The sequence below is a fragment of the Paralichthys olivaceus genome, chromosome 6 (genome assembly GCF_024713975.1).
Source record: "Paralichthys olivaceus isolate ysfri-2021 chromosome 6, ASM2471397v2, whole genome shotgun sequence".
Lineage (NCBI taxonomy): Eukaryota > Metazoa > Chordata > Actinopteri > Pleuronectiformes > Paralichthyidae > Paralichthys > Paralichthys olivaceus.
The window spans coordinates 21,006,096-21,018,769 of NC_091098.1; the positions used below are offsets into that span (position 1 = coordinate 21,006,096).

Sequence of the window (12,674 nt, forward strand, 5' to 3'; positions counted from 1 at the left end):
TGTGGAGGCTCCGGTCGCGGTCATCTGTTAAACCAAGTGGCCTCCTCGCATGCGCAAAGCAGGCACCAGTACAAGGATGTGTGTGATGTGATGTATGGAGCCTGTGTGGCACATGGCACCGCGACCAGTCCTCTGTCACCCGTGGACAACAAGTGAAGTCCCGGCTCGACCCCGAACATGTGAACTGGTCCTGAAGCTGCGCATCCGAGCTGGAGACGTGGATCTACTCTGGAACGACATGTTGCACTAACTCATTAAGTTTTGTTTGCGAACAGGCTCAAAATGTACTTTACTAAAATGTAAGTTATGTTATCAATACATTACTTATGTAAGAAAACATTATACAGTGAAAGATTCAGGAAACCACCATGACAATTATATTTTTTTTATCTTTATTATCAGCATTATTACTGTTAACAACCAGTACCGCTGTCATTAGTCATTAATAAGTAGTATATTTTTGAATTATTAATGTGTATTGTTATCATCGTCATTCATTATTGTATCGGTTAAACAATATAGTTTCTGGCTCTCTCTCCTCTCTTCCCTTTTTTCCTACAGCAACTGAGTGCAGACAACAAAGATGGATGCATCTTAACAAAAACAATAAAAAGCAAGTGAACATTTAAAAATCCAGCTGCACAAACAAATTAAGGAAAATTGTACAAATATACAAACCTAACATGAAAATACAAATGTGTAAAAACAGCAACCATAGGTGTTATATAGCTGTGTGAGTTTAAATTTTATCCAGTTCATGAAATTTAATATCTTAGCTTTATGCCTCTGTTTGGAAATGTGTTGCTCTTCATGGATATGCACAGTGATGCGTTTCACCGAACTCTACAGCGGCTAAATCAACTGCATTACAACACTCGGCTTCTGGAAACCTACTGTAGGTGATGCTGGTTGCCATGGTTACTTATACCAGACTCTCCGTGAGGTTGAGGCTAATATGTTAAGTGTAATGATCCGGGGGCCTTGTTCAGTGAATCTTCACTTCTTCTCAGAATGTGAGCTGGTATCATTCAGACAGGATTTCATTTCACCGGTGAAACGTGTAAAAAGAAAGAAAAAGACATTTCCCACAGTTGTATCAGAGACAGTCTGAATAGAAACATGCTCCTGGTGTCACGGTGAGTTTCAGCCTTTATATACAGTCTTTGGTTTCAGTAGCACAGGTGCATCACTCGGTTTTATTTTCCGTCCTCTCAAAACACAGCGACCTGCTCTCAGTTGGCCCTGTTTTTCTGTTAAGTGGCTAAATCAGCACACGTATTCCTGTTGTGATTCAAACCACGCTCTCCGTAAATCAATTACATCTCAGCTGATAAGAGTGGAACCTGAAGCCCTAATAGCCACTCATCAATCCACACAGCTTGTACTCACATCCTTTTCAAAGCCCGGGGAACTAAATGAGCAGGCCCATCAATCCCCATTGGGCTCGGGCTTGAGGAGAAGTATTTTAACTCAAAGAGACGCCTCATTGATTTACTTTCGCTCTCTCTGTTCTCCAGTCTCTGGTGCATTTCATTAACACATACCTGATAATAACTTACAATATAGTAAAATACATACAATTTATTATTGAAATGTAATCTTCAATAAAACTCACAATATCTCTTCCAATTTAACCCTTTTGTGATTTAGTATATTAAGCTCTGTTAAAGACAGTAATATAGATACATACACAGGGCTGTTTGTATTGTTTGATTAGTGATAATTATTAACGTTATGTTATTATTATTGTTGTCATCATTATGACTTTTATCGTTGTTGTTTTGTGCAGCTGGATGGTAAGGAAACAACTTTCCTAGAATTGTCGAAAGGTGCAGTATTATAAAAACATCTTTTAAGAGACCTCATCAGTGTTCGTGGTGATGCAGAGACGATGCAGATGGTGTGGAACCATTTTAAAGATGCACATGGCATCATGCAGAGAAAAGAGGATCTGGTGCCTGAAGGCACATTTCTTTACTGAATAAAACCCATCTGTAAATCTGGCAAAAATCCGAGAGGAAGGTTTATATAAATCGAAATGAAGCTGCACTGTAAAAGATGAACTTTGAGAATAGAGGGGCTCTTAAGCGGGGAACAGCAGCTGTGCTTTTACAACAATAGGAGAAAATTACAGACGGGGACAATGGAGGAACATAAGATTAAGAAGCAGCTTCATACACAGGGAGGATTTGTCTGCATACCTGTCATTTGTCAAAGAAATCAGTGAGAAGAGGACGACAATAAGAAAACAAGAAACGGACGATGTGAATTCAACTGTAAGGGCTTTAATCCAGGTATTGATCTGCTGGCTTCCTTTGACACATTGGTTTGATGATTGAAGTGGTTTAATATATCGGACTTTGAATTTGTAGTTTAGGCTGTAAGGCTGTTCTCATCATATTTCTTTGTGTTTCCTATTAAAAATATCGATTAGAAAGATCCCACAGTAAGAGTCTCTACCAATTACAGGATGTAGCAGTAATTTGAAATGCAGACTCATTTCACTATTGAACTCTGTTCAGCAGATCGTTGTACAGGAGCAGGATAATCGAGCTTCAGTACCAAAGAGGAAGCAAAGAAAAAAAAAATACAACGGGAGGATAACAGGGATGAGGAGGCTTTGGTGTCATGATACAATAGAATATAAGGCCTTTATGTGCCAGCCATAAAAAAAAAAAAGTAAGAACATGTGCCACAGCCTCTCTCAAAGTGTGTAATGCAGAAATGTAATTCCTTCCGTCTTCTTAGAACATAAGAATAATATTTCTGCAGACAGAATTGTAAAGAATAAAGCTCCAGAACATTTACAATAAACAGACTCTTTCTAATGTCAAGAAGACATTTTCAATTTTGACATTTTAAGCTGTGGGGGAGGACTGGACAAACTACTTTTGTAGTTTTGCTTCCACAAGTCATGGACATGACTGAGAGATACCACAAAAAAATGATATTTAATGAAAGTTGTGATGGAATTTTCATTTTTTAAGTTCCGTGGTCAGCTATGAACTTTGAATCATAAGATTTTGACAGACAAGTGAAACGCAGAGAACCATAAATTAACATTAGTGTCAGGACACACTTGCAGACATCCTCAAAGAGCCGACCAGCCCGGCTCTTCGCACAGAAGTGACCCAATCACTGCAGTCAACGCTGACAGAGGAGGACATGCACGCTCGGCTTGATTCAGCACAGCAGCCTTGGTGACTTTATCTCGTCAGTCGGTTTTCCAACTTAAAGGCAGTATTTTTTGCTGTTGTTCCTCAGGTACAATCCAGTTTAGTAAATCAGTTTGAAGCCATCTAGTAATGTTGGAAAGACTGAATACAAGCAACTATGGATCTACAAATAGCTGGTGCAACAGTTCTGGTGAACACAGTTCCCCGAGACGACCCTCAACTCCACCCTCCCACTTCCTGCAGGGATAAAGTGTAAGAAGCAGGAAACTGAGTTGAAATGGGGAGTAGATTAGCAGCTTGTTTCAGAGTGAATCAGTTCCTTCATAGCCACACGTTAAGTCTGGTTCATTTCAAGTATTATCATCTCGGTTTATGTTGACAAATCTTTCCATCTACGTTGATTTCGCAGAGAATAAGGCAACGTGGATTCCATTTTATGAGGCAGAGGCACTAAATAGCAACAGCAAACACTGGATGCCTGCAGATCCCTCTGGTTTCCACAGTAACCAGGACCAAAAATAGAAATCCACACCAGCGGCCATTCAACACTGAATCCCCTGTGATAACACACGGTTCTATTTATATCATCTAATGCTGAAATATACTCTCATGTATCGATGTATTTGTCTGGTTGCTGTCAAAAGACGGACATCACGGTCCAATTACGTGTTCACACCTCCGAATCTGTCCTCGTGCTGCGGCTCCTTACTGCGTGAAAACTGAATCAAACTCACGATCTCAGACACCGAAGATACAACATGAGAATGTGACACCGTTTAATGAGACCGGATCTCTGGACATATTGGACTTTGCATTCATTTGTGTGGGTGGAGGGTGTAAGAGAGAGCAAACAAAAGCATGTGAGTTTGTGTGTGAACGGCTGCAGTGCTTCTAAAGCACGTAACACAGAAACGTTCTTACAAACAAACTTTACTGTGTTCGTGGTCGACACAGAACATTTGAGGTCAGTCAGGTGAGTGGTTGTCGGAATAAAGACTGACAGAGATTCTTCCATTTGCAAATAGGAGCTACACTTTAGCACATTTTGCTGTGTGGTGATAACCCCTGTGATGCCCCCTGTGCATGTTCAGCCCCATCTCAATTTGGGTACACCAGTCTTGGATAGAGTCAAAATGATTAGTCAATTATCAGTCCACAGAAAACTAATCAATGAATCCATTCATCAGTTAATTGCTGATGTAATCTCCAGCAAATATACCAAACATTGCCTGGTTCCAGTTGGAAACCATTTGCTGCTACTGTTGGGGAAACTAAACACCACAACAAAACCAACAAAATGGGAACAAATTCTTAGAATAAGCTAAACACAAAACCAACAACACAAAACCAACAACACAAACTCAGAGAGACAACTGAAGGTGTTGACTCTCCGACAGCAAACAACCAACTGAACACAGAAACCAAACCTCCTTATAAACCCTCCCAGCCTCAGCTTATTCCCACCAGCTGAGGGACGTCCCAGGTGCATCCCATTACTCCGGATGAGCTGGGGAACATGTGACCTGGATTCCATATGATCTCTCTGGCCATAAAATTATATATTTTATAATATATATAGATATATATTCTGTATATGCTCTTTTTTATTCAAGATTTGAGATTTTGTGTTTGCACATAAATGGGTTAATGGAATAGTTACTTGTTCTATGTGTATTGGTTGAAAATGTGTTACTTTATTAGTTATCAGTATAACTATCATAGCATGACTGCTGCTTCAGGTTACATAAGAGTGAAAGTGAAAGTCTGAAACAGGCTGACTCACACCAGCTGCTTCAGACTTTATATCTCAACCAACACTGCAAGTGTGCTGCCTTCAGGCTGTGTCTGAAAAATCACATTCTCACTCAGACAAACGAACGATGACAAGTGTGCAATGTAACTAGGTAGGAGTATGACATGGAAAATAAAATATGAATATGGTTTAAGATATTTAAGATCAGGTATGATTGTACTTTATTAGTCCCACAATGGGGACATGTGTCATGTTACAGCAGCAAAGAAGACCCTAACATAAGAAATATGAATAGACTAGAACTCATATATACAATGCAAACAGAATATATACAGTGTGAGAATAAGTACAGTGAAAACAGATTGAATTGCACAGACAGAAATGAATATTGCACCATCAGGAGCCAAATTACACTAAAATATTGTGAACTGGTTTGTTTGTTCTGAGGCGAAGGTGGTGATGAAGTGTTATTCAAACTGCTGTTCCTCGGTCACATCGTGACTCTTGAACCACGAAATCTTTCTTTTCATTAACACCGGTTTCGTTTCTGATCGGAGGTCACGGTGAACCGAGGCTGAGATGAACGCCGCACGGCGGGGGTGCGTGAAGGCGTCGCGAGCCCCGCAGCAGCCAGCGGAGCCAGTGACGATGGAAGCCTGGAGAGAGGCGGGTGGTCAGGGCCGTTTATAACCGCAACATGCGAGGGTAACCACGGCCGTGTCAGCTCACAGACGGCGCTAACCGGGCTCCGACGCTTGTTTTGTTCCGCTGCTCGCAAGACGGTGTGTTGTATTCGGGAAAGGATGGAGGACGACTGCGTGTGTGATTACGACTCGACCTGGGACACCGAGAGCGACGGAGACGAGCCGGCTGCAGAGAGCCAGACCCGCCGGGCGAGTCAGGACAAAAACAAAAGCGGCTGGACTTTAGTACGTGTTGATCCTCCGCCTGAATTCATATAAACGATGTTAAACAGTTAAACACGACGAGTCGCTGCTTTTTTCCACCCGGACATCATCACCATGATTGCACAGCTAACGTTAGCTCCGTGCCCAGCTGCTGCAGGCTTGCTAACTAGCCTAGCTAGCCGCTGTCGTTAGCTCACTCCTCGGGGATTCTGCGTCTCTGGCAGCGCTTGAGTTTTTATTTCCAGCTGTTTGCATTGATTTCTGTTCACATCTCATTATTCATAGTTTCAGTGTTAGACTGTGAAGCTGCTAAGTCCGTCTCTGGTAGTGGTGGTGGTGATGGGGGGGGTGATTAGCTTGGCCTTTGCATACATGTCAAGTTGTCTCAGGCTGTGTCAGGTTTGTGTTGTCATGTTAACACTTCACAGGTTTGTGGCCTCGTCGTGAAGGTAACTTGTTGAAGCTGCTTCACGTTAGGAAACAGCAGCTCTCAGAGGTTTATACGGATCACTGGTATTCGATCCGAGGGTGAAACACACGGTGCAGTTATTTCACTTTCACTTTTGCTTGCAGTGGCACCACACGCCCAGAAACATGAGGGCAGCAAAGGACATGCAGAATTACAGAAAAGGATATCCGGTAAGTAACGAGCTGCATGTTGCATCAGGGCTGCACGTGAAAACATCACAGTATTTAACACAGTAGAAGGTTCATCTAAAGTTATATACTTGTGCAACATTGAGGAGTAAAGATATATAATTGATCGACATCCCATTTTTAAAAAAGTGTTTTTCTGTTTATCCAGTGTTTGTTATACATTTGAGCAGAGAATCTTCTGCTGTGTGGTTCATTTTTAAAGGAAAGCTCCAGAGAAAGTCCGCACCCACTTGTTCAGTGTCTGAAAACAGCTTCTGTTGCACGACAGAAAACATCTCGTCACAAAGAGTGATCACATGTTTGTGTTTCTACAGAATCTCACAGATGACGAGTGCTCAGAAGACAAAATGAACAATTTGCAGTTTTATCTGAATAACTTTCCCTCCGCTCCTGATGGTAAACACATTTTTATGTTTTACCAATATTTTATACTCCCGTGTTTGGGGAAAAGTTGTGTGTGTTAAAGTTAATACCTTCTTTTTCTGGCTTGGTACAGATATCTACATAGAGTCATTCCTTAAAGAATGGAAAAACGACTACAAAAGACTGGAGAGAGTTCACTCATACATTCAGTGGTATGTATCGTTTCATTCTTCGGGTGTATGTTTTGTCTGTGTCTAATCTGACACAGCAAAGTCAATGTCATCTTATTATTGGCAGACACATGACCTTGCAGTCTGAGTAAGGAGTGTGCACAAGTTTATTAAATGCCAGGTCACAAACTGTCCCGAAGCCAAACTCAATAAGACAAATGTAAGCAGGGTGCACGTAAGCAGTTTGTTCACACTGGAAATGTAGTATACTCACTACAGTTGGTATTCACAGTGCTTGATTTTTGATTATACTGTTGATTATGACATAAGCTGCTTTCTCACCCGTCACCATAGTTTTGGCAAAATAGAATCAGTGAAGTCAGTGATTTTTTTTCTGGAGTAAAGCTCCAAATGAAAAGGATTTCATGTTGGGTTATGAACAGCTGACGTCTCCATTGAATTAGAGCAGTTTCATTAGATGTTAATTGGTTTTGTGTTGTTTCTCTCTTGAATCCTCTGCTGCTGTTAGGTTGTTTCCACTGCGAGAACCTGGGGTTAATTACATGGCTTCAGAACTCACCAAGAAGGAAATTGAGGTAAGACTATATTAAGAAACAAAAATTCATTAGAGAAGTGCTCAGCTGTGCTTTTACTGTGCAGGATTTGGCTCTTAATAATGACTTTAAAGTTTTTGGCTCAACTTCATTTGACTATTTATTCTGATGCTACAAAATCTTATCTAGTAAGTACAGAGCTGTCGTCAGGGTCAAAACATCAGTGTGTTCCTGCTGCTGTAGCTCAAGATGTCATATTAGAAACACTGAAAATGAACAACAAACACAAAACTACTCAGATGCCACGTTCAATTAACCAGAAAATCAAGAAGCTGCCATAGTTTTTCTAAAATCAAGTCACTGCGTGAGTGATGAATTCTGTCGAGAAAATGAACTTAATAACTTAGAGACCTTCGTAAGCTCAAGAAGGTTTTTACAAAAAGCTTTATAACAGAAGCTTCTCTCCTCTTTCTGACTTGTTGGAGGTGAAGAGCATCTTTTTAGAAGCTCCAGAGCCTGAAGAAGAAACCAAAGTTTTGTTTCATTCCCTTCATTCTTTTTAAATCTAAACTCAGTCACAATCACAAATTCAGAAATAGACTGAAATAGACCCGAGAGTTCCTATCGTAAGCCTCCTCCGCCTCTTGTTGTTCAATATATTCTCTTGTGGCTGAAATGACATTATGCTGAAGATAAGTTATCAGGTTCCACATCTATAATGTGTAATAAAAGCATATTCATCAAACCTTAAAGAACCACCGCAATTTCATTTTGAAGTTTTACTGTCGCTGGAAGGGCTTAATGTTCGCCTGGAGCAGCAGCGAAATCAACCAAACTTTCCTTTGCTGTGGATCATTTGCTGCACATAAATCTTCATTTATAAAGTGCAAAACATTTCTTTGTGGTGTTTACTACGCTTTGGGTTTATGATGGATATATTTTTAATATAGCACAGACAGTTCAATAGACAATAGTCATTTTAACATGATGCAGCTGACGTGGAGAAACTCATAACAGCTCAACTGCTGCTTTGAGAAACGTGTCAAAGATTTAGAGCATTTTAATGATCTTTTTAACTTTATGTCGAACCTATATTATGCTTATAATATTGTATTTTTCTTATTTTTCTAATTGATATTTTGCCTCCTCAGGCCTTTAAGAAGAATGAGGACGCCAAAAGGAGACTAGTCGAGTCCTATGAACTCATGTTGGGCTTTTATGGCATCCGTTTAGTCAACAAAGAGACTGGGGAAGTGAAACGTGCTGAAAATTGGAAGGATCGCTTTGCAAACCTGGAGCGGTAAATGTTTAACTTTCTCACACTAGCAACTTTTGAGATATGCATTTTTTCGTTTTTTAAATTCAGCCTCAACTTTCTGATGTCTTGCAGGAATATGCACAACAACCTGCGCATCACTCGCATCCTGAAGAGCCTCGGGGAGCTGGGATTCAAGCGCTACCAGGCCCCACTTGTTCACTTCTTTCTGGAAGAGACTCTAGTCAAGAAGACCCTCAGTAGTGTGAAACGCAGTGTACTTGACTATTTCCTGTTTGCTGTGCTGGACAAGCAGAAACGTCAGGAGCTTTTGCGTTTCGCCTACCTTCACTTTGAGCCAAAGGATAAGTTTGTGTGGTGTCCCAGGAAGATTCAGAAACAATTCAGGAAGGCAGACAAAAGAGCCGACGCCATCGGGAATGGAGATGGAAAGGATGAAGCGTATTCACGGAGTAAAAGCAAAGATGGCGAAGCAGGTGTGCAGCAGAAAGAGGACGGAGTGGATAACGGAACAAAGAGTCAGAAAGGAAGCGATAATACAGAAAGTAAAGACAAAAACAAACTGTCAGAGGCGTCTGCTGAACCAGAACCTGAGACTGTGGCAAATGGAGACACGGAGGTTGATTTTACAAAAGAAATAATGGGGAATGGAAATGACTCTGCAGAGGAGGAGGAAATGGATCAGTCGCTCAGTCCTGACACCATGGCAGCAGCAAGTGAGCCCAGTGCCGACAGTGAGCACAAACTTACCAACGACTCAGACGATACCATCCAGGAATCTGACAACAGCATGCAGACAGATGGGGACATCGACACTGAAAAACCACTGAAGAAGAAGAGGGAAGATGACAAGGTGCTGCCAAGCAACGGCTCGGCTGGGGACCCCGCCTGTGTGCAAATGGAGGAAAAAACCGGTGCAAATAAAGCCACTGGTCAAACAAGCCCGGCAGCGCAAACCCCGCTTAAGACTTCAAAACACTCTCCCACTCTCTCCTCTGGAAGAGAGGAAAAAATCCCAAGGACTGAATTTAATGAAGTGCCAGATAAAAACGAAGACGATGAAGAGGACATGTCGCAGGAAAATGTGTCAGCAACAAATGGGTCACTGACGAGCGCCGGCAAAACTGAGGATGAGTAGAGAAATGGGACGTTGATTCAGCATCAAACCCCTCGAGCCCAGAACAGAACTATGGGACATCGAGACTAAACCGGATGATTGATATGACTTTAAATGAAACATGATCAAGGGACAGAGTACTGAGACTTTCTGAGCCTTATTTCTACTGTATTTAATGTGAGATATTGATTCTTTTCACTTTGAAGGAGTATATGGATTTATTCATTCACCAAATGTGGGACTGGGTTTCACTCAGTTTCTACATGGTCATCAGATAGCAAAGATTAAGTCTGGTGATATTATATAAATATATATCATTTTCTTTCTTTTTTGTTCAGCAAATCCCATGAAAAGACCAAAAGTGATACTTAAGTCAATTTGTTCTCCAGATACTTTCTGACTTTTGTTCCCAGCTCCGAGTCCATGTGATCCTCAGAAAGACGTGAATCTTTAAAAACCGGTCAGACATGAAGTATGTAAGTTTAGTTTTTTAAAGGGCTACATAGAATGTTTGCTAGTGTTACTCAAACAGGAGTAAATAGTGTTTTTTCTGGGGGATGTTTCCAGTGAAGGTGTGTGTACAGCAGAATACTGGCATTGATTTAAAGTAAACTATTGTAATGAAAGTGTCACCCAGTGCTTCATTTATGTGATGGGGACAACACTCAGACAACAGAATAAGAATGATCGTGGTTGTTTTTGGTCTATTCAAGGGATTTCTGTACAATATGAACATTACCAGACTTTTCCTTTAAGGTAGTAATAGCTGACACTGTCAGCGACTGATATGAAATATCTATAGAATACATAAAGCACTATTAATGTATGTCAATGAAATGATTTCAGATTTTCTAACACCTAAATAATTTCACAATTCAACAGTTTTTTTTGCACTGAGAAATAGTTGGAAGAGGGTTTTTTTTTTGTTGATTTAAAAAAACGACTGTTTTCTGGACCCGCTGTCCGAATGGATTAAAGACTGAATGTTTTGGGGAAGTAGACTTTGATCACCTGCCAAAAAACAATGAGAGAAGACGTTGATTGTACGATACGTTTGTTATCGGCAGAACTAAAAAAGCTTTGTCTATAATTTAAAGTCGGCTGTATGTTCATTTGAAACTGTGGATATTTACGAGCCAGGGTTGGTTATATTGATGCATCTTTTTTATATTTGCACTTAATTTTGAATATTAATTGTTGAAGTTATGATATTTACATAATGAAATGGTAATAACTTTACAAAAGTACTGACTCCTTTATAAATGATGCTTTTTTTTCCTGAAGTAAATACCTGGCTGTTGACAAAGCAGAATAAAGTTATACTATTTTCTGATGTTTGTTATGACATTGATCTGTTGAGTCTTATCATCATTACATCGCAGTTCTCAGGATAACGCTGTCGGCTTCGCCTCCTAATCCTGATATTCTTCTTCTCTGCCGCATAAAGTAAGAAACTCTGCTCCTCGGTGAAGTGCTCTGACTCACAGGAAGAAACATGTTAAACTTAGAGATACTGACGCAACACAACTTGTACAGAGCTCAGGATCAGTGTGGAGGCTGAGATGGTTTTTTACAGCGTCGTCTGTGGCTGCCTCCGTCTATAGATCTACCCGTGCCTCCCAGGTTTGGAATATTATAAATAACACTGTTTGTTGGATTATTTAAAGTTCAGACCAGAGTATGCTTGTCCTCCTCACAGTTTGATACCTGATGTGCTACTTCTCTTGTTTAGATTTCTTCCGGTCAAAATATTTAATAATAACACATCAATAATATACTTAGTCTGGGGTATTGTTGAAATGATTAGTGAGCAACAATCTTATATTCCTTTGACTTTTTAGAGCATGAGCTTTATTCTTCATTTTTACCTCCACTAAGGACAGTTATGATTTCACCCCCATCTGGGGTTTTTTTCAACAGGATTACGCTAAAAACTCCTGAACAGATTTTCTTTTAACTTGAGGGGAAGATGTACCAAGAGAGAACTCATTACATTTCCTTAGCAATGAGAGATGGGATGTTTTTTTAAATTTTCACCCAGTTTCCATGGGAATAACTCAGAGATCTTGATGAGGAAGAAAATCAGGCACATTTAGGGCACAGATATCTGTGAGCGTTTTCTGTGTGATTGAATTTAAGGAGACTGTTGGAGGTTTTACTGAATCATATTCTAGTTCTCTTATGTGATGGTAATCTAAAGATCTGTTTATCGGATGAAACATCTTTTTAGTATTTTTTGACATCTCAGTGGCCAAAGTTTTTATCCATCAATCAAGAAAACAATCTGCCAATAAAGTGATGAAGGTCATCAGCAGCAGCTCGAGTCTGGGAACAGACGTTGCAGAAAACCCTGAGATGCAGATGTACTTTTCATCACCGCTGCGCAAAAATTGTTAAAGCTGAAATGGTTCAAGTCCACCTGTTTTTTTTCACAGCCTATACATTCCTGTGTTACTCATCTTAAGAAAAGTGGCACCTGGTGTTGTATATACATAATGATGTCAATGGAAATGTGCTGCTGAGTTGCATTATGGGAAATGTAGGATTCTGGGACTGTACACCAGGACACTAAAGGTATTGTTTTCAAGAAACCAAATGTATGAAACAGATGTGAAGCACTAAAGGTGAAGGAGTTCTTTATTGTGATTGTACTTCATGATGGAACCGAAGAGAATCTAAAGTTCTCCATTAAACATGTGA

At 40.3% G+C, this 12,674-nt stretch overlaps 1 protein-coding gene across 2 annotated transcripts; it reads left to right on the forward strand.

Moving 5' to 3' along the window:
• The first annotated feature begins 4,971 nt into the window (after window positions 1-4,971).
• Window positions 4,972-11,307, forward strand: ogfr (opioid growth factor receptor). Of its 2 annotated transcripts, XM_069526087.1 has the most exons (8): window positions 4,972-5,080; window positions 5,487-5,858; window positions 6,411-6,476; window positions 6,809-6,890; window positions 6,991-7,069; window positions 7,557-7,623; window positions 8,733-8,881; window positions 8,972-11,307. In XM_069526087.1, the coding sequence occupies exons 2-8, from the start codon at window positions 5,733-5,735 to the stop codon at window positions 9,993-9,995; spliced, it is 1,593 nt and encodes a 530-aa protein (XP_069382188.1). In that variant the 5' UTR covers window positions 4,972-5,080; window positions 5,487-5,732; the 3' UTR covers window positions 9,996-11,307. The 2 variants fall into 2 exon arrangements, with proteins under 2 accessions (XP_069382188.1, XP_019952021.1); XM_020096462.2 differs by lacking the exon at window positions 4,972-5,080 and having other exon boundaries at window positions 5,366-5,858.
• The last annotated feature ends 1,367 nt before the right edge of the window (window positions 11,308-12,674 follow it).